We start from the raw sequence: 25,211 nt of genomic DNA, 5'->3' as shown, positions 1-25,211 counted from the left end.
GCCAATAAGAGTATGATCTTAAGAGAAAGCACATGCAACTCAACAGATTCCAGTGGTTCAAACAGGGGCTTGTGTGCACCTTCAGCACCAGGTTTAAATCCCAAACTGGAATTCTAGCAGGGCAAGGGGGGGCGGGGGGGTATTAGGTGCCTCGCTCCCTTGAGGAACTGAAAAGTAGAACATGTCTGCCAATGTAGGAGCAGCCTCCGGGGCCTGGTATGCCGACATAGTCACCACAATTCCCATCTGACTTTACACTGATGTTTTTCTTGGTTCAGTTAACCCATCAGACTCAATACTGATGTTTTTCTCTAGGTTCAGTTATTCTGCCTGACTCAACACTTCAGTTCCCTTTTAAGAAGGTAACTTCAGTGCTGCATCAGAAGCTGATGCCAAGGTACTCCGAGGCTGTACCTTGAAACTCTATACCATCACGCCAATTTGATTGGCTGATGGCGCTCTGCCCACACTTACCTACCATGTGTATATAAGGCAGCGCCAATGTCACATCCCCAGAATTTTCCTCTTTCAGGGATGCGTGTATATATGGCATGCCTTTTGAACACTACAAACATTTCAGCTGTTATAATCTGCACCTGATCAGTGACAGTATCTACTCTTCTCCCTGTGTGCCACAGCAGAAAAAGCATACCCTTGTAAACACTTCCGTGTTTTCACAGCTGGGTGCTAAAGAGCACATTCACTGAAGATGGAAATGTTTCACTAGTGTTTTCTACCTGCGAGCGATATCCCTCTGGCTGACAGACTTGAGCGCTGTTCCCTAACAGTGCTCATTGAGACTGATTATGTCCAGTGTGGATGTATGAAACTCATGACACTTGAGTTTCATACATTGTGAAAGCTGAATCTGGTCCCCTCTCTTCCTACTAATGCTCCTCATCGGCTCCCGAGGGACCGTATGAGTGAGACGCCAGAGAAGGGGATATTTAGCGCTGAGAATTTAGGAGGGTTTGCACTGCCTCAAGTCTTGCGTGCCTCCTTTCTCTCCATATTAAGCGGTTTGGCCATTCAGTACGAGCCATTCAGCTGAACCCTCGCTGACACAACGCTTGCTGAGATTTATTGTGTTCATAGCGGACAGATGAAACTCAACACGCTTCACTCTCGGCTCACTTTCCTTCCGAAAGTGGAAGCCACTCCCCTTTTCTCCCACTAAGGCTCCTATGCAGCTACCGAGGGACTATATGAGTGAGAAGTGAGAGAATGGAATACAGAGCATTGAGATTTTAGGAGGGTTGCGCAGTCACAAGCCTTGCATGCCTCCCTTTTCTTCTTATGAAGCGGCTTTGTTTAACGCAATGATCTGTGCCCCACAATCAGTATTATGGCGGGAAAGAGAACACTATTCAGTCTTTGCTGTTTCATTAAGCCAAAAGTCTGCCGTGCCTCAGAATGACTAACAGACCTCTTAGCGACTGCACGAGGCACAAACATGTTATGAGTGAACAGATATCCGGCTGAGCCATCTTGGTTGTGCTGAACGACCACTCCCCCCTTGATGGGCAGTTGTGTTCAGCCCCTGGCGGCCACACACTGAGCACAGTTGAACAAGGCTGTGTGCTTCAGTTCATAAGGCAACCGCCTCACTTCAGTGGCATTCTGTCCTCCACCGTATTGTGCGGGAATTGCCGATTTTACACTCAGAGGTAAAATACCTCCTTGCTAGGATGCGATAGAGGAAGTACTGCCATACAAGGCACAGATCGTTTTTTACAGCCATTAAATTAATGCCTGCCCATGCTTGATTTCAAGCCCTTAAATTGGACAAATTGGGCAAATTGGTCTCATGTCCGTCCACTGGACTGGTTGTGTCAAACAATTGTCAGACGCATATGTGCTGTTCCACTTGTTATAGGACATTCTTTAGATTCGCCTTCAAGGGGACTGCATTATAGTTCAAGGTCCTACCTCTCAGGTTGTCCTTGTTCTTCTCACATCTACAAAGGTGTAAATGTGGCGTTCTCTCCACTGAGAGAACAGTTATATTCGTGTTACCTCAACGATCGGTTACTGATAGCTTAATCGAAGATACAGTAAAAGCGTGCAAGCACAGGAGACCTGTTGCTAGAACATTGAGGCTTCAAGGGCAACTGGAAAAAGAGATTGTGAGTGCCCAGTCAGTAGGTTTTCTTCTTAGGAATGAAACTCAACTTGGTAACCGTGTCGGCACTGGTCCGACTAATGTATTCTGTCCATTCTCCTACACTTGACAAGGTTCAAGCCTGAGAAGAACTCTTCTGTTGCGTCAGTGCCAAAGGGCGCTGGGCTTGATGACCGCTGAAGCCTTCATCACCCTGTTAGTCTTGCTATGAATGAGACCTCTCCAGTGTTGGCTCAGCCTGAGGGTCCCTCATTACTCTTAGTGACACGGTCACCTTCACCTCATAGTGACGCGTCATTATTAAGCCACACTAGCTACTGAGGAGAACCAAGTTATATCGGAAGGTGTGACACTCACCAAGACAGGCAGGCACATAGTTGTCACTAAGGACATGTCCAACGCAGGTTGGGAAGCCCTGTGGGATGGACGTCTGGTGTTTGGTACCTAGAAAGGTGCACAAACTGTGTGGCACATAATCACCAAAGAGGAGTTCAGTCAAGCGCCCAACAACGAACCTGGTGAGCCGAATTGTCCTCTGGAGCAAATTGTGTCTCCTACATGTGAAGCACACCCCGAACACCAGAGCAGGTTTACTCTAGCGTCAAGATGCAACAGGACGGGGGAATGGAGACTGCACCCTCAATCAGATGATTGACTGCAAGCTCTACCAGGCTTGGACACCTTAGCTTACAAATGGCCGTGAAATGCGAATATGCGTTTCCCCGGTCAGCTTGCTACATTAAGTATTGTGCAAGGTAAGGGAAGACAAGGAAAAAGTGATACTAGTTGTGCCAATGGCCCAGCAGCCACTGGTCCCCGATGTGGTAGAGCTGCTAGATGCTCCACCACTGCAGTTTCTCTAGGTTCAGTTAACCTGCCTCAATACTGATGTTTTCTCTAGGTTCAGTTAACCTGCCTCAATACTGATGTTTTCTCTAGGTTCAGTTAAGTTGTCTGACTCAATACTGATGTTTTCTCTTGGTCCAGTTATCCCACCTGACTCAATATTGATGTTTTCTCTAAGGTTCAGTTAACACGTCTGACTCAATACCGATGTTTTCTTTAGGTTCAGTTAACCCACCTGACTCAATACTGATGTCTTTCTAGGTTCAGTTTTCCCACCTGACTCAACACTGATGTTTTTCTAGGTTCAGTTAACCCGTCTGACTAAATACTGATGTTTTCCAGGTTCAGTTATCCCACCTGACACAACACTGGTGTTTGATGTCTTTTTGCTGGATTTGTGGAATAAAGAGGACAAAGTTCAAACACGAACCCTCCACAGACCACAGAAGTGCAAGCGGACAGTGACTCCCACTGACTTTGTCCGATACCATTACAATGGAACACTGCTAGTGGGAACCTTATTTGACTCCAGGTGAACCAACTTAAAGCTGATCATCTGAGCTTTGGAATATTCATAGAAAATAATAATAGTTATTACAATATCTGATAATAATAGTACAGTATAAGAACAATTTAATTAATGTACTGTTTATTCAAATAGTTTTTTAGTATTTTTGTCTACACTACCGGTCAAAAGTTTTGAAACACAACTCATTCTTTAATATAATTTTTTTTTCTTCACATTTAAGAATAATAGTAAAGTCATCAAAACTATGGAATAACATAAATGGAATTATGTTGTGACTAAACAAAATTCAAAATAGATCAAAACTGTGTTATATTTTAGCATCTTCAAAGTAGTCACCCTTTGCCTATATTTTGCAGAAATGTACTCTTGACATTTTCTCAACCAACTTCTTGAGGTATCCCTGGGATGCTTTTTAAACAGTATTGAAGGAGTTCCCATCTATGTTGGGCACTTATTGGCTGCTTTTCTTTATTATTTGGTCCAAGTGTGTGTGTGTGTGTGTGTGTGTGTGTGTGTGTGTGTGTGTGTGTGTGTGTGTATGTATGTATGTATGTGTATGTATATATATATATATATATATATATATATATATATATATATATATATATATATATATATATATATATATATACACACAACCCCAATCCTGAAATAGTTGGGACAGTTTGGAAAATGCTAATAAAGACAAAAAGGAGTGATTTGTTTAAATTCTGTTCACCATGTGCTATATTGAAAACACAACAAAAACATATTATTTGATGTTATTTATCTTGTGAATAATTTTTTTTTTTTATTGAAATATAAACACTCATTTCAAATCAGATGATTGCAACAAACTCCCACAAATTTGGGACAGTTGAATGTTTATGACTGTGTAACATCACCATTTCTTTTAATAACACTTATTAAGTGTTTGGGCACTGAAGACACAAGTTTGTTAAGTTTAGCTAGCAAAATGTTTCCCCATTCATCCATTATGCAGGTCTTCAGCTGTGCAATTGTATGGGGCCTTTATTGTCGTTTTTTTGCCCTTAATAATGTGCCACACATTCTCAATTGGAGATAGGTAAGGACTGCTGGAAGGCCAATCAAGCACTTGCACACTCTGCTTAAACAGTCATGCACTTGTAAACCAGGCAGTATGTGGTTTGCCGTTGTCCCGCTGGAAAATGCAGGGACATCCCTGGAAAAGACGGCATCTTTCTTGCAATCATCTGATTTGAAATTAGTGTATATTTAAAAAGAAATTATTAAATAAATAAAACTCACAAGGCAAAACATCAAATTATGTGTTGTTGTAGTGCTTTTAATGTAGCACAGGGAGAACATTTCACCCCTTTTTGTTTTTATTAACATTTTCCTTACTGTCCCAACTTTTTCAGAATTTTGGGTTGTACAATTGTTAATATTATTGGTAATTTTTCTATTTTTTGAAATCTTGAAATAGCAGGATATTTATTTTCACAGCCATTTTAAGAACTCAACATATGACACATATTTGGGTCATGGCAGTCTCATCAAAGGCATGGAGGAGGGCATTCTGGGAATGTGTGTTGGAGAGAGGCGATCAATTATTATCCCACCATTCCTGGCCTATGACAACAAAGGATATGGTATGATGCTTTACAGTGCTTGCATCTCTATATCAACCTTCTATGATGAATTTTACATCATGTCATGCAGTATAATGCATGAATATATTATGATATTCCTGATTGCTTTAAAGCATAAGCTGAATGAAATTCCTTTTCAGGTACAATGATCCCTCCATATGCAACATTAATATATGATGTATTACTAGTGGATGTGTTTAATGTGAATGATGATGTGATGGTGGAGGTTCAAGAGATTCCTCAGTCATGCAGGAGAAGAGCAGAGGTGGGAGATTTCATCCGATACCATTATAATGGAACATTTCAGGATGGGACTGTCTTTGATTCCAGGTCAGTCAATCATCTACAAAAGAGGTACACTACCAGTGAAAAATTTGGACACACTTACTAATTTATTTATTTATTTATTTATTTTCCTTTTCCTTTTTTTTTATTACAATTTTTTATTGATTCAAAGAAAAAACACAACAGAGAAAAACACAACACATACACACCGAATCAACATTTAACTTTTAACCCCCACTAATATCCCTCCCCAAACACCAACCCCACCCTAACCCCCAATGAACACCCTGTGGTCACATAAAATAATACACAACTTCTGATTGGCATCGCCAGCAGGTGGGTGTGTCTTTAAGACCAAGCCTATATAATCTAGAGGGGGTCCAATAAAATCTATGTAAAATTTTAAATTGTATAAGGCGAACCCTTGCATCTCCAGATGCAGTCTTGACATTTTTTAGAATCCTAGCCCACACTCCTTCCTCCAATACCAAGTTCAAATCTTTCTCCCATAAGCTCTTGATAGAAGTTAAAGCTCCATCCCCCAAACTCTGAATTAGCAGGGAGTAATACACTGATGCCTCATGACCTTTTCCAAAAGCATTAATCACCTCTCCCAAATTATCTGCCGCTTTAGGGGTGTGTGTGCTACTCCCAAAAGAAAATACAGAGCAGGTGGCGCAGCTGTTAATACTTATAAAACTGAGATCTGGGAATCCCAAAATGATGAACCAAATTCTCAAAAGATCTCAACACCCCACTCTCATACAGGTCACCGAGTGTAGTAGCCCCCCACAATCCAGTCTGACCAACAGAAAGGGGACTTATTAATACGTAATTTAGTGTTCAGCCATATGCTTAAACACTCTGAACACTTTGTCCAAACCACGTGCAAATGCGAGATAACGAGGTGTGACTTAACTTCTCTGGTTAATTTGATAGAAAGGCTTTGCAATGGCAAAATAGGGCCAAGGACTTCCTGTTCAATACGAAACCAGGGAAGGGCACTCTCAGGTAGAAGCGACCAATGAGACAAATGTCTGAGACCGAATGCATAATAATAAAACAAAATCTTGGGTAGGACTAGCCCACCTTTGTCAATCGGCCTATGTAACTAGTTGAAATGTAATCTGGGACGTTTCCCATTCCAAATAAAGGACTTTGGTATGCTATCAAATTGCTTGAAATAAGAGAGGGGGACATCTACAGGGAGAGATTGTAGCAGGTAGTTGAATTCTGGAATACAATTAATTTTAATAACATTAACCTTCCCAATCATAGATAAATGTAATGAAGCCCACCTACTCACATCACTCGAAAACCTTTTTATTAAAGGGTTGAAATTAACTAAATCACACAAATTTGCTGGGAATAAAATGCCCAAATACTTAATGCCCTGTTTGGGCCACTGGAAGGTGCCCGGCTGAAAAGCCGTTACTGGACAGTATGCTATCAGAGCCAAAGCTTTGGATTTAGACCAATTGACTCTGTATCCTGAGAATTTAGAGAAGAATCTAATAATCCTGTGGAGACAAGGCATAGATCTAATGGGGTCAGAGACAAATAATAAAATATCATCTGCGTAAAGCAAAAGCTTATGCGCCACACCTCCCGCCATTACCCCTGGAAAGTCATCCTCCTTTCTTATCGTGGCTGCTAATGGTTCCAGGGCAAGACAGAACAATAATGGGGAAAGAGGGCAAACCTGCCGGGTGCCCCTATCCAGAGTAAAATAATCTGAAATTAATCCATTTGTTTGTACCGCCGCTGCCGGGTGTCTATAAAGTAACTCAATAAAAGTATTCAATAAAAGTATTCCCCGAACCCGTACATTTCCAAAATCTTAAAAAGATAATCCCATTCTACCTTATCAAACACCTTTTCGGCGTCAAGTGAGATGGCAGCGACCAGAGTCTGATCATTCGCTACTGACCACATGATATTGATGAAACACCTAATGTTATCAGAAGAGCTGCGGCCCCGAATAAACCCCACCTGATCTACATGTATAAGAGATGTCATAACTTTACTTAATCGGTTAGCCAGAATTTTTGACAAAATTTTAACATCTAGCTGGATCAGGGAAATTGGACAGTAACTCTTGAACTCGCTTGGATCTTTGTCCTTTTTAAGAATCAGCCTGATCCGGTCTTGTGTCATGGTTGGCGGAAGCTTTCCATTCTTTAGTGATTCCATATAAATTTCTAACAAAAGTGGAGCCAGTTCTGTAGCATAAGATCTAAAAAATTCAGCGGCAAAGCCGTCTGGCCCCGGAGCCTTGTCTGTAGGCAGGGCCTTAATTACCTCGTCAAGCTCCTCCAAGGTTATCTCAGAATCAAGAGAATTATTTTGCTCAGTCGTCAGTTTAGGGAGATCTAATGGTTCCACAAAGTTTCTAATATCTTCATCAGTAGATGAAGATGTGGAACTATAAAATCAAGATAGAATTCTTTAAAAGCATTATTAATATCAACGGCCAAGGTAAAAATTTCACCACCAGCAGATTTCACTGAGGGAATGGTAGAAAAAGACTCTCTCTCTGCTTTATATATCTAGTCCCCCGACTCAAAATGTGACTGTCTTGCCCTAAATAACCAAAACTCCACCTTCCGCAACAAAATAGTATTATATCTGTATTTCAATCGGGTCCATTCTCTGAGGCCAGCAGATGACATTCAGCGCTTCAGTTCTGTCTCGGTTCTTTTAATATTCTCTTCCAACTCCACGAGTTCTCGTGCTTTGGATTTTTTGATGAATGAGGCATACTGTATGATCTGACCCCTAAGAACCGCCTTAAGTGCTTCCCAAGCCATGCCCACAGAGGATACTGAGGACCAGTTGGTCTCCATATAAACATTGATTTCAGCCTTTAACATTTGTTGGAAATCAGGATTTTGCAAAAGGGATACATTAAAGCGGCAACTATATGATTTCTTTTTCTCCATATGTGGCAACACCTCTAAACTCACCAGGGTATGATCTGAGACTAATTGTTTCCAATTGCGCAATCAACGACAGAAGAAATGAGGGACTTAGATATAAAAAAAAAAAAAAATCTATTCTAGAATAAATCTTATGGACTGATGAAAAAAATTTATAGTCCCTACCAGATGGGTTCAAAAGTCTCCAAATATCTGTAAGACCAAGATTTTACACATCCTGTGAAGTGTCACTGTTGCTCAAGGAGGCTTGCACACTTTTGCTTCACTATGATCAAGGACTGAGTCCATCAAAAGGTTAAAATCTCCTCCCAATATTATATCATGAGGGGTGCCAGCGGCTTGCAACATCCCTTCAAGATCTATAAAAAAGCCCTGATCATCAGCGTTAGGTGCGAAAATATTAGCCAAAATCAACCTTTGCCCCTGAATTTCTTCTAAAACAATAATGACTTACTAATTTAATCTGTTTGAGACATTTGAATTGTAGATGCTTAATTATCAATATAATGACTCCCCTGCTCTTATTTGAGCCAGCACTAAAGAAAACATGTCCACCCCATATCTTCCCATGTTTAAGAAAATAAATAACCTTCCTTCTTTTTATGGGGTCCCCAGCCCATTCACATTCCACGTGGAGAGAGACAATCGACTCATATTAACATTTGACATTTTGACATATTAGAAAAAAATAGATTGTGTGTCAAAAATAAAATAATAAAGACCACATTCCAACATTAGTGCCACAGTCAGACCCTGAACTTCCACCAGAACCAAACAAACAGAAAAAAGAAAAACGTGCGCATTAACCCCGTGCACGACAGTGCCAACCGGCGTCCATCACTCTAAACTCAAAAAGTCCACGTACGCCTACAAGAGTCCCCGCGACAACTTTGCCGTCGGATTGCTCAAGTCCGGTGCTTCTGTTGTGAGACAGAATTATATAACAGAAAATAATCTATAAAACAAACTCCAGCCAATAGGCAGAATAAAAACACAAAGATCATGTAGATTCATTCACAAAACTGTCTCGAAGGTGTGTTCCTCCACAAAACAAATTCCAGCCGCTAGCGGAACCAGCACACAAAAAATAAAAATAAATAAATACAAATAAATAAATCTGTTCAGTTTCCTCGGACAGTCAAACGAATGTTCAGTGAGCCGGCTGTTTCATAAGTGCAGCAGATACCCTAATCCTTCCAATGTCTTACAAAAAATACTCAACAAAACAAACTCCAGCCAATCGGAGGCATAAGCACAAAGAACGAGCAGATTCATCCACGAGCAGATTGGCCATCCTTAATATCTATTCTTAATTTGGCTGGGAACTTCATTGTAAAAGCGACCCTTCGTCGATGCAAAAGTTTCTTGAAGGAGTGTTATTCCACAAAACAAACTCCAGCCGCTAGGCGGAACCAACACAAAAGAAACAAAAAATGGCACCCAGCTTCCTCAGACAGTCGAGTATATGCTCAGCGAGTCAAGCTCACTTGGGGGCCATATGAAAATCACCAAATGGTTTACTCACCCCATTGTCTCTATGAAAGACAAGGCTTGCTGTGGGCATGTAAATATTTTGTGGCCATCTTTAGTATCTATTCTCAGTTTGGCTGGAAACATCAGTGCAAAGGTACCTTCTGTTGATGTAAGAGTTTCTTGCATTCCTTGAATCGGTCACGTTTCTCTCTTGTCGAATTCGCAAAGTCTGGGTCAACACGAGATCTTTATCGGATGATCTCAGAAATTTGGCCAGAATTGATCGGGGCCGATCTGCAAGCCGGGACTTTGTGAGCTCGCTCGATTTCCAGTTTATGGCCTGTTATGTCGAGCAGACTCAGGAAGAGGTCATCTAGGAATTTCACCATATCTCTGCCTTCTCAGGAATTCCAACAATTCGGATGTTGTTTCGCAGATTACGATTCTCCAAATCCTCCAGTTTTTCCCAAACGCGTTCCAAGTTTATCTTGGTCGCTAGCGGATTAGCAGCTAATTCCCTCTCCGATGACTCCAGATAATCTATCCGTCTCTCGACGTCCCCGATTCTTGTAACCAACAAAATTTCTCTTGCCGCACCGTTCAAACCGAGTCCCTGGTCTGCGGCCCTGTCAGAGGTATCAGCTTGAGCATGTAAGTGTAAATATCTCCAGAGCTTGAGGATTTTGATGATGAATCAGAGTGTTAAGATTAGTCAATGCCCAGACAAAATCTGCCTTTTTTTTTTTTTTTTTTTTTTTGGCATTGTCTTTGCAGACTTTGTTGCTGCTAAAAGTCAATTTAGCTAAAATATTTAATAAACGAACACACACGGGGCAGGGAATGTGTGGACATTTTTGAATGATTTGTGTTCCAATTCTGTAGAGATCTGTGGAGAAACAGTCCTAAAGAGTGAGTTTAGCACTGTCAGTCTAATGCATGTTTTATGTCTCACATGAACACACTTTTTAGATTGTTTTGGATATGTAGCCTAAGGTCATATCCACACAATCCAAAGTTTGAAAACACAGTTTTTTCATTTTCAAACATCATCGTTTTCCAAAGTATGCGATAATGGAGAGCGTTTTGTAAACACTTTGTTTTTGTAGAGGAAAATGCTGTTCTAGTGTGGATGAGAGGCATAAATATAATGAAATTAATATGTTTCAAACTAAAATGTATTCATGTGGATGTGGCCTAATATTGTATGCAGTATTTTAATGTAAATTCCATTAATCAAAATAAGTAATTGATATTACAATAAAACGGGAAATAATCATTATGGTTTTTTGTCATAATTGTGCAGCCCTGCTTTAAAATCATTAAGACTGTTAACACTGACCTAACAATCCAAGTTAAACTTAGATTGTTAAATTTAGGATTTTTAAAGACATATTTGTACACATTACTTAAGTTTGATTGATTTTTACATTGTTTTTTTAATTTTTTTTATTATTCTCACAGTTATTCTCGGAACAGTACTTATAACACTTTTATTGGCATGGGTTATGTGATCGCTGGCATGGATAAAGCCCTGCAGGGCGTGTGTATGGGCGAGAGGAGAAGGGTCACGGTGCCGCCTCATCTGGCATATGGAGAGAATGGATCAGGTACAGACAGAAAACACTGGCACCTCATTATGCACATAATGCAACAGAGTTTGCCCGCACATGCTGTATTAACGGTATACCTTACCCTAAAATGAAAATTATGTAATCATTTATTCATCCGCATCAATTTCATTCTTCTGTGAAACACAAAAAAAGATGTTTAGCTGAGTGTTTGCTCTGCTCTTTTCCATACCATGAGAGTATACAGTGAACAGTGGCTGTCAAGCTCTGAAAAGGACAAAAAACATTATACAAGCACCATCAAAGTAGTCCATATGACTCGTGCACTACATTCCAAGTCTTCTGAAGTCATATGATATATTTGTGTGATGAAAAAATGATGCCGTTTTTTTATGGCTGAAAATACTTGAGCCTGCTCAACTTAATGTTTATTACAAAATGTTTGTATCCTGAAAATATCTTCTACCTTGCTCAACTCCAGAACAAATGCCAGGATCAAGAGAAGCATTTTATTGATCTGAACTGATGAATTCGATCTCATCAGCAATGGTGACCTCTTTCCGATTGTGTAGAACATTTAACTACTGAATGATCATGTACTTTCATATAAACTCAATCTAGTACAAAGATATTTTAGCAGAAAGATACAACAACCCTTTTCTGTTTACTTTTGAAGCTTGCTTTTGGGTCATGAACTAAAGAAATCGACAATTACACCAGGTTAGATGAACAACTGTTTAAGCACTTAGAACAATTATTTGGCTGATGATGTTGACAGTAAGGATTAAGAAAAAATTGGCAGCTGGCAGCAATCAATGGCAGCCGGAGGTACCTGCCAAACCATAAGTGGGAGGGGCTGTCGTTGGCAGCAGCCAATCACTCGCATGCTTGAGGGGAAAAAGTTTCTTCCTCCATAATAAAAGCTCCAATGTTATATTTGCTGAAAGCGCTAGCAAAAAGGTAAAACTGAACATGTTTTAAAATAAAACCAAGCTTCTGGAATGTCGTCTTTGATTTACTTCAGTTATTTGCTTTTATATAATCAATGGGGATTGTCATATGACTGGCGTAAAACGCTACCAATTCAAAATGGAGCTCATGGAAAGTGTTCTTTTTTATATGTTTTTTTAAACATTTCTAAATGTATTTTGAGTGAATGGTTATATTTTGCCCATCACCTTGTTAACAGTTCTTATACTAGCTATTATACTTATAAATTAATTGTTTCATTACATATGGGTAGTTTATTAAGCAGAGCTTGGTTGACTCAATTAGTAGCCTAGTATTGGTGAATAATGTGATTACCAAAGTTGTTTAAGTTGCTGTAGTGTAGTGGTCGACCGATATGTGTTTTTTTTTGTTTTGTTTTTTTTTATTTAGAGAGCAGAGTGGCCGAAACAATGCCGATATATCACACAATTTAATATAGTAAATAACAAACATAAAATTGCTAAAAAATATAATAATAAACTCTTATTTAGCACTATTTACTAAATTTCACACAAAACTAAAAAATAATATTGTATTATAAATGGTAAATAGCAGTTTTTTTCACATTTTTGTTTAGTCATCAAATTTAAATTTGCATATGAAGAAATTGTTAAAATATTAGGAAGAAGGAAATAACAGTACACACAGTAGTCCAGCAATCATGGATGGCATGTCCACGTTAGCAATCGCATTTACTAAAAAAATATTGAATCAAACCAATTGTACATACTGTGCATAGTGAATAAGACATTTAATTATAGCGCACGTGACACGCAATTTATCATCCGAAAACGTAGGCAGCTGACTTGCTACCTTGCTGCCTAATCAGTTAATGGCTTAACTGATATCTGTTTTGAATGAATGGAACTCTTAAGGAAACTGGTCTCTGAACAGTTTGAAAAGCACCCTCATCGTACCCTCAGATACAGCCTCTGGAGGAAGCATTTTCCTGGTTTCAGACGCAGCCTCAAAGTTGCACTCACACGCAATCTCCTGACAGTTTAAACGGTCTGGATCGCCTACCTGGATTGTCATGGAGTGACCATCATGATTTGTGAATGATAGGAACTTTTGATCCTGATGCTGAAGTTTTTGATTCTGGCTGATAGAATACGCATTTCAGAGGAAGATGTTAGATGAGCGCTCGACAGGAAGAAAATGCTGGATTTTCGTGAGGTTCGTGAATTACATCTGTTTAAACAAGATATTTGCATATTTGCAAATGGTATATAATACAAGTTTTATTTATATTTGCCTTTTAGCATTAGAAAAGTTACAGGGAACTGTTGAGGATAGACTGTTAGAATACGCGCTTCAGAGGAAGATTTATGAGCGCTCCACAGGATGCTGGATCTGCTGAAGTTGTGTGTGGTTGGTTTATTACATCTGTTTAAACGAGATATGCGCATATATGCAGACGGTATATAATAGAAGTTTTATTGATATTTGCCTTTTTATCATTAGAAAAGAATGTTAAAAGTTACAGGGAACTGCTGAGGAGAGGCTGATAAAATATGTGCTTTAGAGGAAGATTTATGAGCGCTCCACAGGATGCTGGATCTGCTGAAGTTGTGTGAGGTTGGTTTAAATGAGATATGCGCATGTTTGCAGACGGTATATATTATATAAATGTTTATTGATATTTGCCTTTTTATCATTAGACAAGACAGTTAAAAGAGACAGGGAACTGTTGAGGTGAGAGAGGGAGAATGAAACAGACGAGCACTTTAACATTATGAGCTCAAACGCGTCTGCCTCTGCTCTTATATGCGGATTGTTTAAATGACACTGTGTTGCACACCGGACTATTATTGTAGTAACACTGGCACGTAACAACCATACGAACCGTGACTTGTTGTGTACATGTCTGTCATTTCACATGCAAGCATTGCCCTCAAGAAAAAATCGGGCAAACGGAAAAATGTATTGTCCTCGGCGATATATTGGTCGACCACTACGTAGTGTACGGTTTCAATCATAAATGTGGTGTAATTTAAGGTTAGGCGAAATACAGTGAAGATGCTGACTTTCTGTATGCATAGTTCATGATGTTGACAAATATTATATGCGGATGCCACTCATTTGTGTAGCTTTCAATACAACACAAATGCACAAATACTTTAAACATTAAACAAACCAATAATTTACCAGACTGCCCTACAAAGCCAAATGATACACCAACACAAGTATTTACACTGGATTATAAAACGGTATTCATTTTCCTTGAATCTAAGCATATGTAGCAGATATATAAAAGATATATAAAAGTTGAGCCAACAGCGTCTTTTAACAAGACAGATACCCATTATTTTGGTAATAATTTAAAATTGACAAAATACTACTGCTTTTTGCCTTTTGGAGGCAGTAAAATTAAGCATAAGTATACAGTGAACTAAACCTAAATCAAAAATATTGTTTTTAATTATTAAAAACATTTTCTTGACATTTGCCTTTCATCACCATTGCATGTCTTTTTCACCAGAACATACATTAATATTGGGCAGAAATGCTTTGTAATCATTTATATCATACAAAATAGGAAAAGCCTACTATACATGCTGTCTAAATGAAGGATGACAGCATTTTGTTGTCAATAGACATTTATTTAACCTTACAATATTTTATTGCTGAATGCGAACATTTCAAGTTCAGTTCTACATTGTGTAGTGTATTTTAATTCCAGATGATCTTATTCAGAATACAAGACTTGTAATAAAAACAACAGTGCTAACAATGTTTAGTCTTTATACATACAATGAAAGAAATATGTTTTAATTATTTTACAAAACGAACTCAACTGCTAACACTGACAAATAGTCTAGTTGTTACGCTGGAAGTTTAGCGATCGGCTGCTGTCACTGTTTGTATGCTAATGATTGGCGACTGCCAGCAGCAGGTTCCTCCTACTCCTTCGAAAGACATTGGCAGGCACTTCCTGCTCTCAATTGCCATTTTTTCACTGAACCCCCTCTCGATGTTGATGCTGTCAGACAGACAGAGCAACCCCTCCAGCATCTGACTGACCACTTCCTGGTCAATTAAATATTTCTTGATTATTAATCTGAAGAAACCATACAGTACACACTGGGCCAACATGTACAATATTCCACCTGTCATCACATTTTACCACTGCCAACTGGAAGTGTTTGATCAATTTTCATCGCTAACAGACCCCAGACACTGACGTCAGCACATTGGATAAGCAGCTGTAACCTTACCACTAGTGTTCAATTTGTAAATGAATAATTGACATGATCATATTTTCAGCATTATATGATTTTTGGTTGCACTAATCCTAAATTGGCATACAAATATGAATTTCAGCCCTTGTTGCTTTAGCATGAAACCTTCCCAGTGTTCCCTTGCCTTAAAGTATGTTGCTTTACATTGGCAGTAATATGCATAAGTATATTCCTCAAATCATTTACAAAGCCACATAAAGTATTAAAACTTTTAAAGGGATAGTTCACATAAAAACAAAAATTCTCTCATTTACTCACCATCATGCCATCCCAGATGTGTATGATTTGTTTTCTTCTGCAGAACACAAATGAAGATTTTTAGAAAAATATCTCAGCTGTGTAGGTCCATACAATGCGTGTGAATGTCAAGTCAAGTCATTTTATCATTTATTCATCCCCTCTGGCTAAATAGCATGAATATAATGCCAATATTAGTTATTTATTTGTGTGCAGTGCCAAGTCATGGTTTAAAATTTGTTAACTAAGTAAATGTTAAGGGTCAGTGTTTAAACAAGGTTTCTTATAAATATTAATGACTAATGTTTTTGAAGTTCATCCTGGATTAACTGCAGAAGTTCACATAAATGTATTGTCCTTTGTTAGTTGGCTGGTAAGGGCTTTTGTTTGCAATTAATTGACAGTCTATGTATTAAATTCCATCAATAGACAAAGGTGATGCAAGCAGAGATCAGTGAGGTGCTTCGCAGTTCAACCGGTCTGCTAAATAGGACCTAAACCATGCTAATGCAACTCCACTAATGCCAACATAATTCTCCAGCCTATTCAAGAGAATGTCATGATCTGTGGTGTCGAAGGCAGCACTAAGATCTAAACGCACTAGAAGAGAAATGCAGCCGCGATCAGATGATAAGAGCTCATTTCTAACAAGTCATTTGTAACTCTGATAAGTGCAGTCTCTGTACTGTGATGGGGCCTAAATCCTGACTGTTCATATATACCATTTCTCTGTAGAAATGAACAGAGTTGGGAGGACACTACCTTTTCTAATATTTTCGACATAAACGTGACAGTTGAATTCGGTCTATAATTAGCCAATTCTCTAGGATCAAGATGTGGTTTCTTAATAAGCGGTTTGATAACTGCCATTTTAAATTTTCTTGGGACATTTCCTAAGGATATCAAGGAGTTAATGATATTAAGAAGAGGTTCTGAGATTACAGGGAATATATATTTTAAGAGCTTAGTTGGTATTGGATCTATACAGTATATGTTTTGGCTTTTGATTTTTTGATAAGTTTTGTCAGCTCTTCATGACCTATGACAGTTGCTCGTGAGGAAAATTATGAGACACTGTTTTCCGAGGTGCTGTGACATTTGATTGCATAATTCCAATTTTATTTCTGATGATTTCTATTTTATCAGTAAAGAAATTCATAAGTCAATACTATTGTGCTGCAATGGAAAGTCTGGTTCAGTCGATGCTTTATTCCTCACCAATTTAGCCATAGTACTGAATAAACACCTAGGATTGTTGTGGTTATTTTCTATGAGTTTGCTAAAATATGTTGACCTGCCAGCTTTTAGTGTCTTTCTATAGCTACAGACAAAATCCTTCCATGCATTGCACTATACCTCTAATTTTGTATTCCTCCACTTGCGCTCCATTTTCTAAGCTGCTTTCTTGAGAGCATGAGTGTGAACATTGTACCGTGGTGCAGGGCTTTTTTCTTTAATTTCCTTTAATCAAAGGGGGGCAACCCTATCAAGAGTGCTAGAGAAGAATGAATTCATATATTTTCTGTTATTACATCAAGTTCTTGTAGACTTTTTGGCTTGCTGAGTATGTGAGACAATTCTGGAAGATTATTAGTGATGTTACAATTGGGACATTCGCCCTAGCGGCCACTAGAGGTCGCTAGGCGGTGTTAAGACTTTTAGTTTAAGTTCTGTGTATTCCTGGTCTTATCGAGTGATATCCTGTTTCCCTCATGTTCATGTGTCTTATTCTAATTGGTTTATTGTCTTGTTAAATTGTTATCAGTTCTGTTCTGTTATTGGTTCCGGTTTAGTAGTCTTGTTATCTTGTTATTAGTTTAGTCTTGTGATTAGTTGTCTTTGTCAGGTGTTTCCCTTGTCGGTGTATTTAAGCCCTCTTGTTTGCATTAGTCCCTCATCGAGTATTGTTTTGTTGATTGTAACTCTGTTCCTGTGTTCAGTCTATCTGTTTCTAAGTTACGTCCAAGTATATAGTTAAGTCAAGTAATTTCTGTTTGTTTTGAATATCAGCACTGTAATAAAACTGCACTTGGGTTCTACACTTCATCGTCTAGTCTTCATCCTGTCTTCAGCCTGCTGATAAGTTACAAGTGAAGCTATCTTTAGTGGTCGAAAGAATAGTTCTACCTGAACGGTTTAGATTGAATGACATTAGCTGTTCGCAGCAAACAAGAGATGAGGTAATGATCTGAGATGTCATCACTCTGTGGTAGAGTTTCTTTAGTATCAGCATCAACTCCAAATGACAGAATTAAATCTAGCTTATGATTATAGCAATGAGGTGGTCCTGTCACATTTTGTCTGACTCAAAGAGAGTTGAGAATATTGATAAATGCTAATCCCAGTGTGTCATTTTCATTATCTATGTGAATGTTGAAGTCACCAACAATTAAAGCTCTATCTACAGTATCTACTAGATATGATAGAAAATTTGCAATTTCACCAAGGAAATCAGAATATGGCCCGGGTGATTTATATACTGTAACAAGGGTAAAAGACGACAGAGATTTTTTATTTATATCTATATATGACAGTGTCACATTAAGCATCATTAGTTCAAAAGACTTAAACTTATATCCTGTCCTCTGAGTAACAACAAAAACTTCACTGTATATTGTAGCAACACTTCCTCCTCGACCCTTCAGACAAGGCTCATGTTTATAACTATAACCTGGGGGGGTAGATTCATTATCACCTTTATATGATGTTTATGTTAAAAAAAATAAAAAAATAAAAAAACCTTATTCAAATTTTTTCTAAATGATTTACTGAGGGGTTTGTGTTTGGTAGTTCGGGGAACAGATACAGTCTCTATATGATATCTAGGTGATACAGTCTCTGTGTGTTGTAATAGTTTATGTGACCTGTGTGACATCTCAAGGCAGCTTGTAGACAGATGGTTAAGCCATTCTGTCTGCTTCCTGACCTGGGCCCCAGTTAAACAAATACTATCACTATTAAGACTATGAGCCAAATTACTAGAGAGGAGAGCGGCACCTTCCCTGGAGGTCAGGTCTACCCCAAAAACTCTTCCAAATGTCTATAAATCCTATGCTATTCCCTGGACACCACTCAATGAAACCAATCTACTATAAACCTTGTCACCACAATGAGCAGGGTGGAGGGGGCCAGAGCATATTACAGTGTCTGACATAATTTTTTCAAATTTACACACCTCTTTTACATTATCTCTAGTGATCTCCGACCGGCGAAGCCGTACATCGAATGGTGATCAGACCTTTGTAGCTCAAAAAAAATCACAAATTAAGTGAAAGTGGAGATTTAGAGTAAAAAAAAGGACTTAAATTTTGATCTGTTTCTCACCCACACCTATCATATCACTTTTGAAGATATGTTTTTAAACACTGGAGTCATATGGATTACTTTTGTTTCCTTTATGTAATTTTTGGAGCTACAAAGGTCTGATCAACATTCACTTGCATTGTATGGACCTACAGAGCTGAGATATTCTTCTAAAAATCTTCATTTGTGTTCTGTAGAAGAAAATCTGGGATGGCATCAGGGTTGAGTTTTGGGTGAACTATCCCTTTAATTGTTCGTAATGTTTTTTGGTTTTGTTTTTTGTTTAACCTCCAAATAATCACTAATTACACATGACATTTAAGTAAAATTATTTAAAAAAATTTTTATAGTCAAGATCATTCATTATTAAGATGAATTTGGTTTTGCAGCACAGTAGAATTAGTTCTGAATGCTTTTGAATGTACTGCATGTTTAATGTGTATCTTCTGTTGTGTGTGTGAATGTTGTCAGGTGAGCTGATTCCAGGATCTGCTGTGCTGATATTTGACCTGCACATCATTGACTTTCACAACCCTAAAGACGGAGTGGACATCAAAGTGACATACAGACCAGCAGACTGCAACCTGACGAGTGCTGCAAACGACCTCATTCTGTACCGCTACAACTGCTCGCTGCTGGACGGCACGCCACTCTACTCATCGTAAGTTTCAACTTCATCATCTTCAAACGTTAACCACACACACACAGGACTCAAATTAGACATTTTATAACCATTTACAAGGATCTTCTACATAAGATCTTGAGAAAAGAGGATGTTTAAATTCCATCACACACACACACACACAAACTTGTTTTTATATAATTGTCTGGACTCTCCATAGACTTCAATGCATTTTATGGATTTTATACATATCTAACGATAATTTCTATCCCCTAACCCTAACCGTACCCCTAAACCTAACCAACAGAAACCTTTTTGCATTTTTATATTTTCAAAAAAACATAGTTTAGTATGTTTAATAAGCCATTTCCCTCGTGGGGACCACTGGCTGGGCCCCATAAGGTAGGTGATCTCAGGTGGGGAAATTTGGTCCCCACAATGTAGGATAAACATGTACACACACAAACACACCAGAACTCTTTCCCATATCTGACATAAACCTTGAGACATTGTGATGTGGTTTCCTCCTTACCTACTCCAAGAATTCCAATAAGTTATCTCCTCCATAGAATTCCAATAGAACCAGACAAAGAAAGCAAATTTATATCCCTTTTTGGCTATTTTACCAGATGATAAAGAGTTTATCTTCAAATTCTTTCAAGATATTTGAAGATCTCATTAACACATACCTGACAAGTAATTTTTCAAGCTATTTCTTAAGATATTTCAAAGTAAATTCTAAAAAATGGAGAAAGCAGCTATTACTTATCATGCACTGAATATATTTAACTCAAATATTTTCGCACTTGGAATCCTGCAAGACATTGAAAGCCCTGTGTTTATAATGATCTTTTTAAAGTAATGCTTATTTCTGGGTTTTATTGTATTTTTTTTTACCCCTTGTGTTTCTAATTGTTTTAATAATTCTATTACTAGAGCTCCACTGGGTATTGAAGTGTGTTGTGTGGAAAGTTGATTATTTTTGCATGTTTTTATATGGGTGATTTATGAACAAATTGTGTGCAGAGATGATTACCCAGCACCCCCACGTGTGACGTTAGGTCAGGGGAAGTTGATTGCCGGTCTGGATGAGGGGCTGCAGGGCATGTGTGTGTCTGAGAGGAGAGAGATTACTGTACCACCCCACCTGGCTCACGGCACCAATGGAGGTCAGTCACCACTTTATCACAAAGTCTCTGCTGTGCTGTATGAAGTGTTTCAAATCAATGGCTCTGTTCCGAAAGATGAAAATTCTCTCATCATTAGTGGTAGTGATTTTGATTCATTTCAGTTACTCGATTCTTTTGATTCCATTCACAAAAAGATTTGTTCAGATTCGTTCATTGATAATTTCTTTAAGTTACGCCTTTGTGCATGTAGATGGTGCCAAATGATGCAGTAAACGTAATTGCATTGAACCAAAAGCAGTCATTCACGACCAGAACAAGTCTAATGATCTTTTATTAAAATTTGCTTGTCTACAATACTACTAAGAGACTACAGCACTGCAGTTTTTAAGCATCATAAGCATTTCTTTCCTACAATGATAACAAAGCATATGTCATTGTGAACTGCTGAGCACAACTTTTTTTTAATCAAGCTATACAAAAAATACTACCCTAAAAATAATTGTGTGTGGTAGTGGGGGCGTGGTCTTTTTTTTTTTTAGTGCTACATGCACAGAAACGGTATTTATTAACAGGTGTGACACTCAAAGCGCCGGCTTGTGAATGGAGAGCGAGATCGGGAGATGAGAATGGTAAGGATCATCACCTGTCAATGATTGTCTCTAACAGCTGTTTGTCATTACAGTGAGAGTGGAGACGGAGTTAAAAGTGAGCCAGACGCCAGTAGAGGGGAGAGAGAGAACCCTGCACACGCACCCGCTTAGGCTGTGTGATTGTTAATCTGAAAAGCTGTTTATCATTTGATTGTGAAAATAAAACTTACTGTTTGAGTTTAAGTTTCCGTCCCCCACTTCCTCCTTGTCAACACGTATAGAACCCTGTTACACTGGTGCCAAAACCCGGGTCTTTGGTGGAAGAGCTGCTGCCATGGAATCCTCACCACTATGCAAAGTCATCTGAGCCCTTGCAGACATGCAACAGACGCAACATCAGGCCCTCCTGGCCAAGGAGCAGTGCTTCCAGGAGCTCCTCCAAGCTCAAATGGAGGATCGGCGGGCATTACGGAGCCTGGCACCCCAGAAGTCCTCAGCCGCGACCCAGGAGGCAGCAATGACCATGTCCCAGCTCATGTTGACCAAGATGGGTCCTCAGGATGACCCAGAGGCGTTCGTGGGGCTCTTTGAACAGACCGCGACTGCCTCCAGATGGCGTGAGCCAAGTGGGCGATTTGGCTGCTTCCACTGCTGTCCAGGGAAGCCCAGCTCGCAGCTCAGCAACTCCCCACAGACAACTGAGTGGAGTATGAGGCCGCACTCCAGAACAACACCACCAGCAGTTTTGCTCCATCACGCTCGTCGAGGTCAGCCACCCGTTTGTTTATGCCCAGCTGCTCCATGATGCCTATCGGAAGTGGGTCCGGGCCGGGAAGGAGTGCAATGCCAAGGCGGTGATCAATCTGATGGTGTTGGGGCAATTCATAGCTCATCTGCCAAGGGGAACTGCAGAGTGGGTCCAATGCCATCGCCTGGTGTCGTTGGATGATGCTGTCCAGCTGGCAGAGGATCACATGGCAGCCTATCCGGGGGGTGCGAGCCCTCATTATCATCTCTCTCTTCTCTCTCGCTCTCTCTCTACCCTCCCCTTCCTCTCGTCCAATTCCCACTCCCCAGAAGCGGGGAGTTCCCCCCCCACCAAAACGCTTCCCCAGCTTGGGGGTTTGCCCATTCCTCCCATTCCCTCTGTCCCTCTCTGCTCTCACTCCCAGGTTGGTGCACCCGCTGCCATGGGCGTGAAGTCTGGGCCGGTTTGCTGGAGCTCCGGGGAGCCCGGGCATTTCCAGGACCAATGCCCGGTCATGGAGGTGGGGACATTGGTTCGGGTCCCCGACCGCAGGCCACCCCCGATTGGGCTGGGACGTACCGCATACCTGTGAGTATTAAGGGGGGTACATACTTAGTGGATTCGGGTTGCAGCCAAACCTCCATCCATCAATTCCTTGTTCAAGACAAGGCTTTGGGTGCGAGTCACAAGGTGAAGGTAAAGTGTGTGCATGGGGATATCCACAATTATCCAGTATTTGTGAATAACGTTATGTGACCATAACGATTTAATTCCAGGGGCAAAAGCATAGTGTCGAGGCGATGGTCAGTCCCCGCCTCACCCATCCACTAATCCTGGGTACGAATTGGCCAGTGTTTACCATGTTATTAAGGGAAATTTGTGTGGGTGGGTCCTGCAACAAAGCATCTCAGTGTGGGATTTGTGACGCACTTACTGGGGAAGCGGAGCCAGGGCCGTCTATGTCAGCTCCACGTCAGGGTGACTGCAGGGAGGGGAAAGTCTCAGCTTCCCCAGCTGGGGATTTCCCTCTGGAGGAGACGGGAGACGAGACCCTGAGGCACGCCTTTGACCAAGTGAAAGTGATTGATGGTCAACGTCTTCAGCCAGACATCACACTCTCATATCCGTATTTTTCTATTATAAATGATCGGTTGTATCGAGTGACGCAGGACGCTCAGGCAAAAGAGGATCAACCCAATTGTTGATTCCGAAGAGCCATCGGGAAATGTTATTCCAGACGGCTCATCATGATCTGCTGGCTGGTCACTTAGGGCGAGAAAAAAACACTAAACCTTCTAATGGCCTATTTTTATTGGCCGGGCATTCACGTGGATGTTCGCAGGTGGTGTGCGGCATGCCGTGAATTGACATTCACGGCATGCCGCACACCACCTGCGAACATCCACGTGAATGCCCGGCCAATAAAAATAGGTTATGTGACGCTGGTGCTGACGCTGGTGAATCCGCCGGCCACCCCAAGAGCGCTTTTGCGCCCACTTCCTTTGAATGAGGTTCCTTTCAAAAGAATTGGTATGGACCTCGTCGGGCCATTAGAGTGGATGGCACGCAGACATCGCTTTGTGTTGGTTCTGGTAGACTACGCAACGCGATATCCAGAAGCAGTGCCTCTACGCAACATTTCAGCACGTAGTGTTGCGGAGGCACTCTTCAGAATTATCTTCCGAGCGGGGATTCCGGAAGAAATCCTCACTGATCAAGGCACTACTTTCATGTCACGTACACTACGCAAGCTGTAAATTGATTTGGACAAGCTTGTATCACCCACAAATGGACGGCTTGTTCGAACGGTTTTATAAAACCCTGAAAAACATGATTCGTAAGTTCGTGCCCGAAGATGCTCTGAATTGGAATAAGTGGCTTGAACCCATTATTCACAGTATGAGAAGTCCCGCAAGCCTCCACGGGGTTCTCCCCATTTGAATTATTGTATGGGCGTAAGCCTCATGGGGTCTTGGACGTCGTGAGGGAAAATTGGGAAGAGGGACCTTCAAACAGCAAAAATGAAATTCAATACGTTCTTGACCTGAGAGCAAAAAACCACACGTTGGGGCAGCTATCACAGGAGAACAGGCTCAAGAACATCAAAGCCGGCTGTATAACAGGGGTGCTCGCCTACGGGAATTTACATGGAGATAGCCCTTGTATTACTACCCACATCAAGCTCTAAATTACTTGCAAAGCGGCAAGGACCCTTTGAGGTCACACAGCGAGTTGGGCAAGTCAATTATGAGGTTAAACAAATGGATGGGGCAGAGCACGGCAAATTTACCACCTTAACCTCTTAAAACCGTAGAGGGAGGTGGTCCCCGTGGCTTTGGCGATGGTGGTTTCGGAGAGGGAGGAGCTCGGGCAGGAAGTGAACGTAAAAGCCAGTCGAGGCGCCCCGTCACTTGCGGAGACCACCTCTCACCGTCGCAAGTCACGGACGTGGCCCGGTTGCAAAGAGAATTCTCCAACGTGTTCTCGGCCCTTCCCGGTCGTACAAACCTCATAGAACGCCATATCGAAACAAACCCAGGGGTAATGGTACGCAGTCGTCCCTACCGATTACCCGAGTGCAAAAAAAAGTGGTTCTGGAAGAATTAATGGCCATGCTCGGTATGGGGGTAATAGAAGAATCCCACAGTGACTGGGCCAGCCGGTGGTGCTGGTTCTGAAAAGCGACAGTTGTTGAACGAGACTGACAATGACGAACTGAACGAACGACATGCAGCTCTTACTCTCCTTCAGCCAGTCAGCAGATCGTTCATGAACGAGATGACTGTTCATTCAGTTTGTTCACCAACAAGTTTACCAGTACATTCAGTTCATTCATGAACAACATGACCAACTATAGTTCAGTGAAGGGGTGTATTCATTCAGAAGGTCAAACAAATGATACGCTGCCTCACAGACCACACTTGATTGCTATTGGCTCATGCCATAGTCAGTCTTTATAGGCATGATTAGCCAC

The 25,211-nt window shown here is 40.4% G+C and overlaps 1 protein-coding gene across 2 annotated transcripts in view; it reads left to right on the top strand.

The window, feature by feature from the left end:
• Positions 1–25,211, top strand: part of fkbp10a (FKBP prolyl isomerase 10a) — a 55,478-nt gene that overhangs the window by 24,455 nt on the left and 5,812 nt on the right. For both annotated transcript variants that reach the window (XM_051663797.1, XM_051663798.1), the window contains exons 3-8: positions 3,311–3,500; positions 4,965–5,110; positions 5,251–5,440; positions 11,269–11,414; positions 19,619–19,808; positions 20,796–20,938. In XM_051663797.1, coding sequence (XP_051519757.1) covers positions 3,311–3,500; positions 4,965–5,110; positions 5,251–5,440; positions 11,269–11,414; positions 19,619–19,808; positions 20,796–20,938 — 1,005 coding nt within the window. The remainder of the gene's footprint in view (positions 1–3,310; positions 3,501–4,964; positions 5,111–5,250; positions 5,441–11,268; positions 11,415–19,618; positions 19,809–20,795; positions 20,939–25,211) is intronic.

Source organism: Myxocyprinus asiaticus, chromosome 30, assembly GCF_019703515.2.
Source record: "Myxocyprinus asiaticus isolate MX2 ecotype Aquarium Trade chromosome 30, UBuf_Myxa_2, whole genome shotgun sequence".
Taxonomy (NCBI): domain Eukaryota; kingdom Metazoa; phylum Chordata; class Actinopteri; order Cypriniformes; family Catostomidae; genus Myxocyprinus; species Myxocyprinus asiaticus.
The sequence above is the reverse complement of the archived record's forward strand: the minus strand, read 5'-3'. Positions and strand labels throughout refer to the sequence as shown.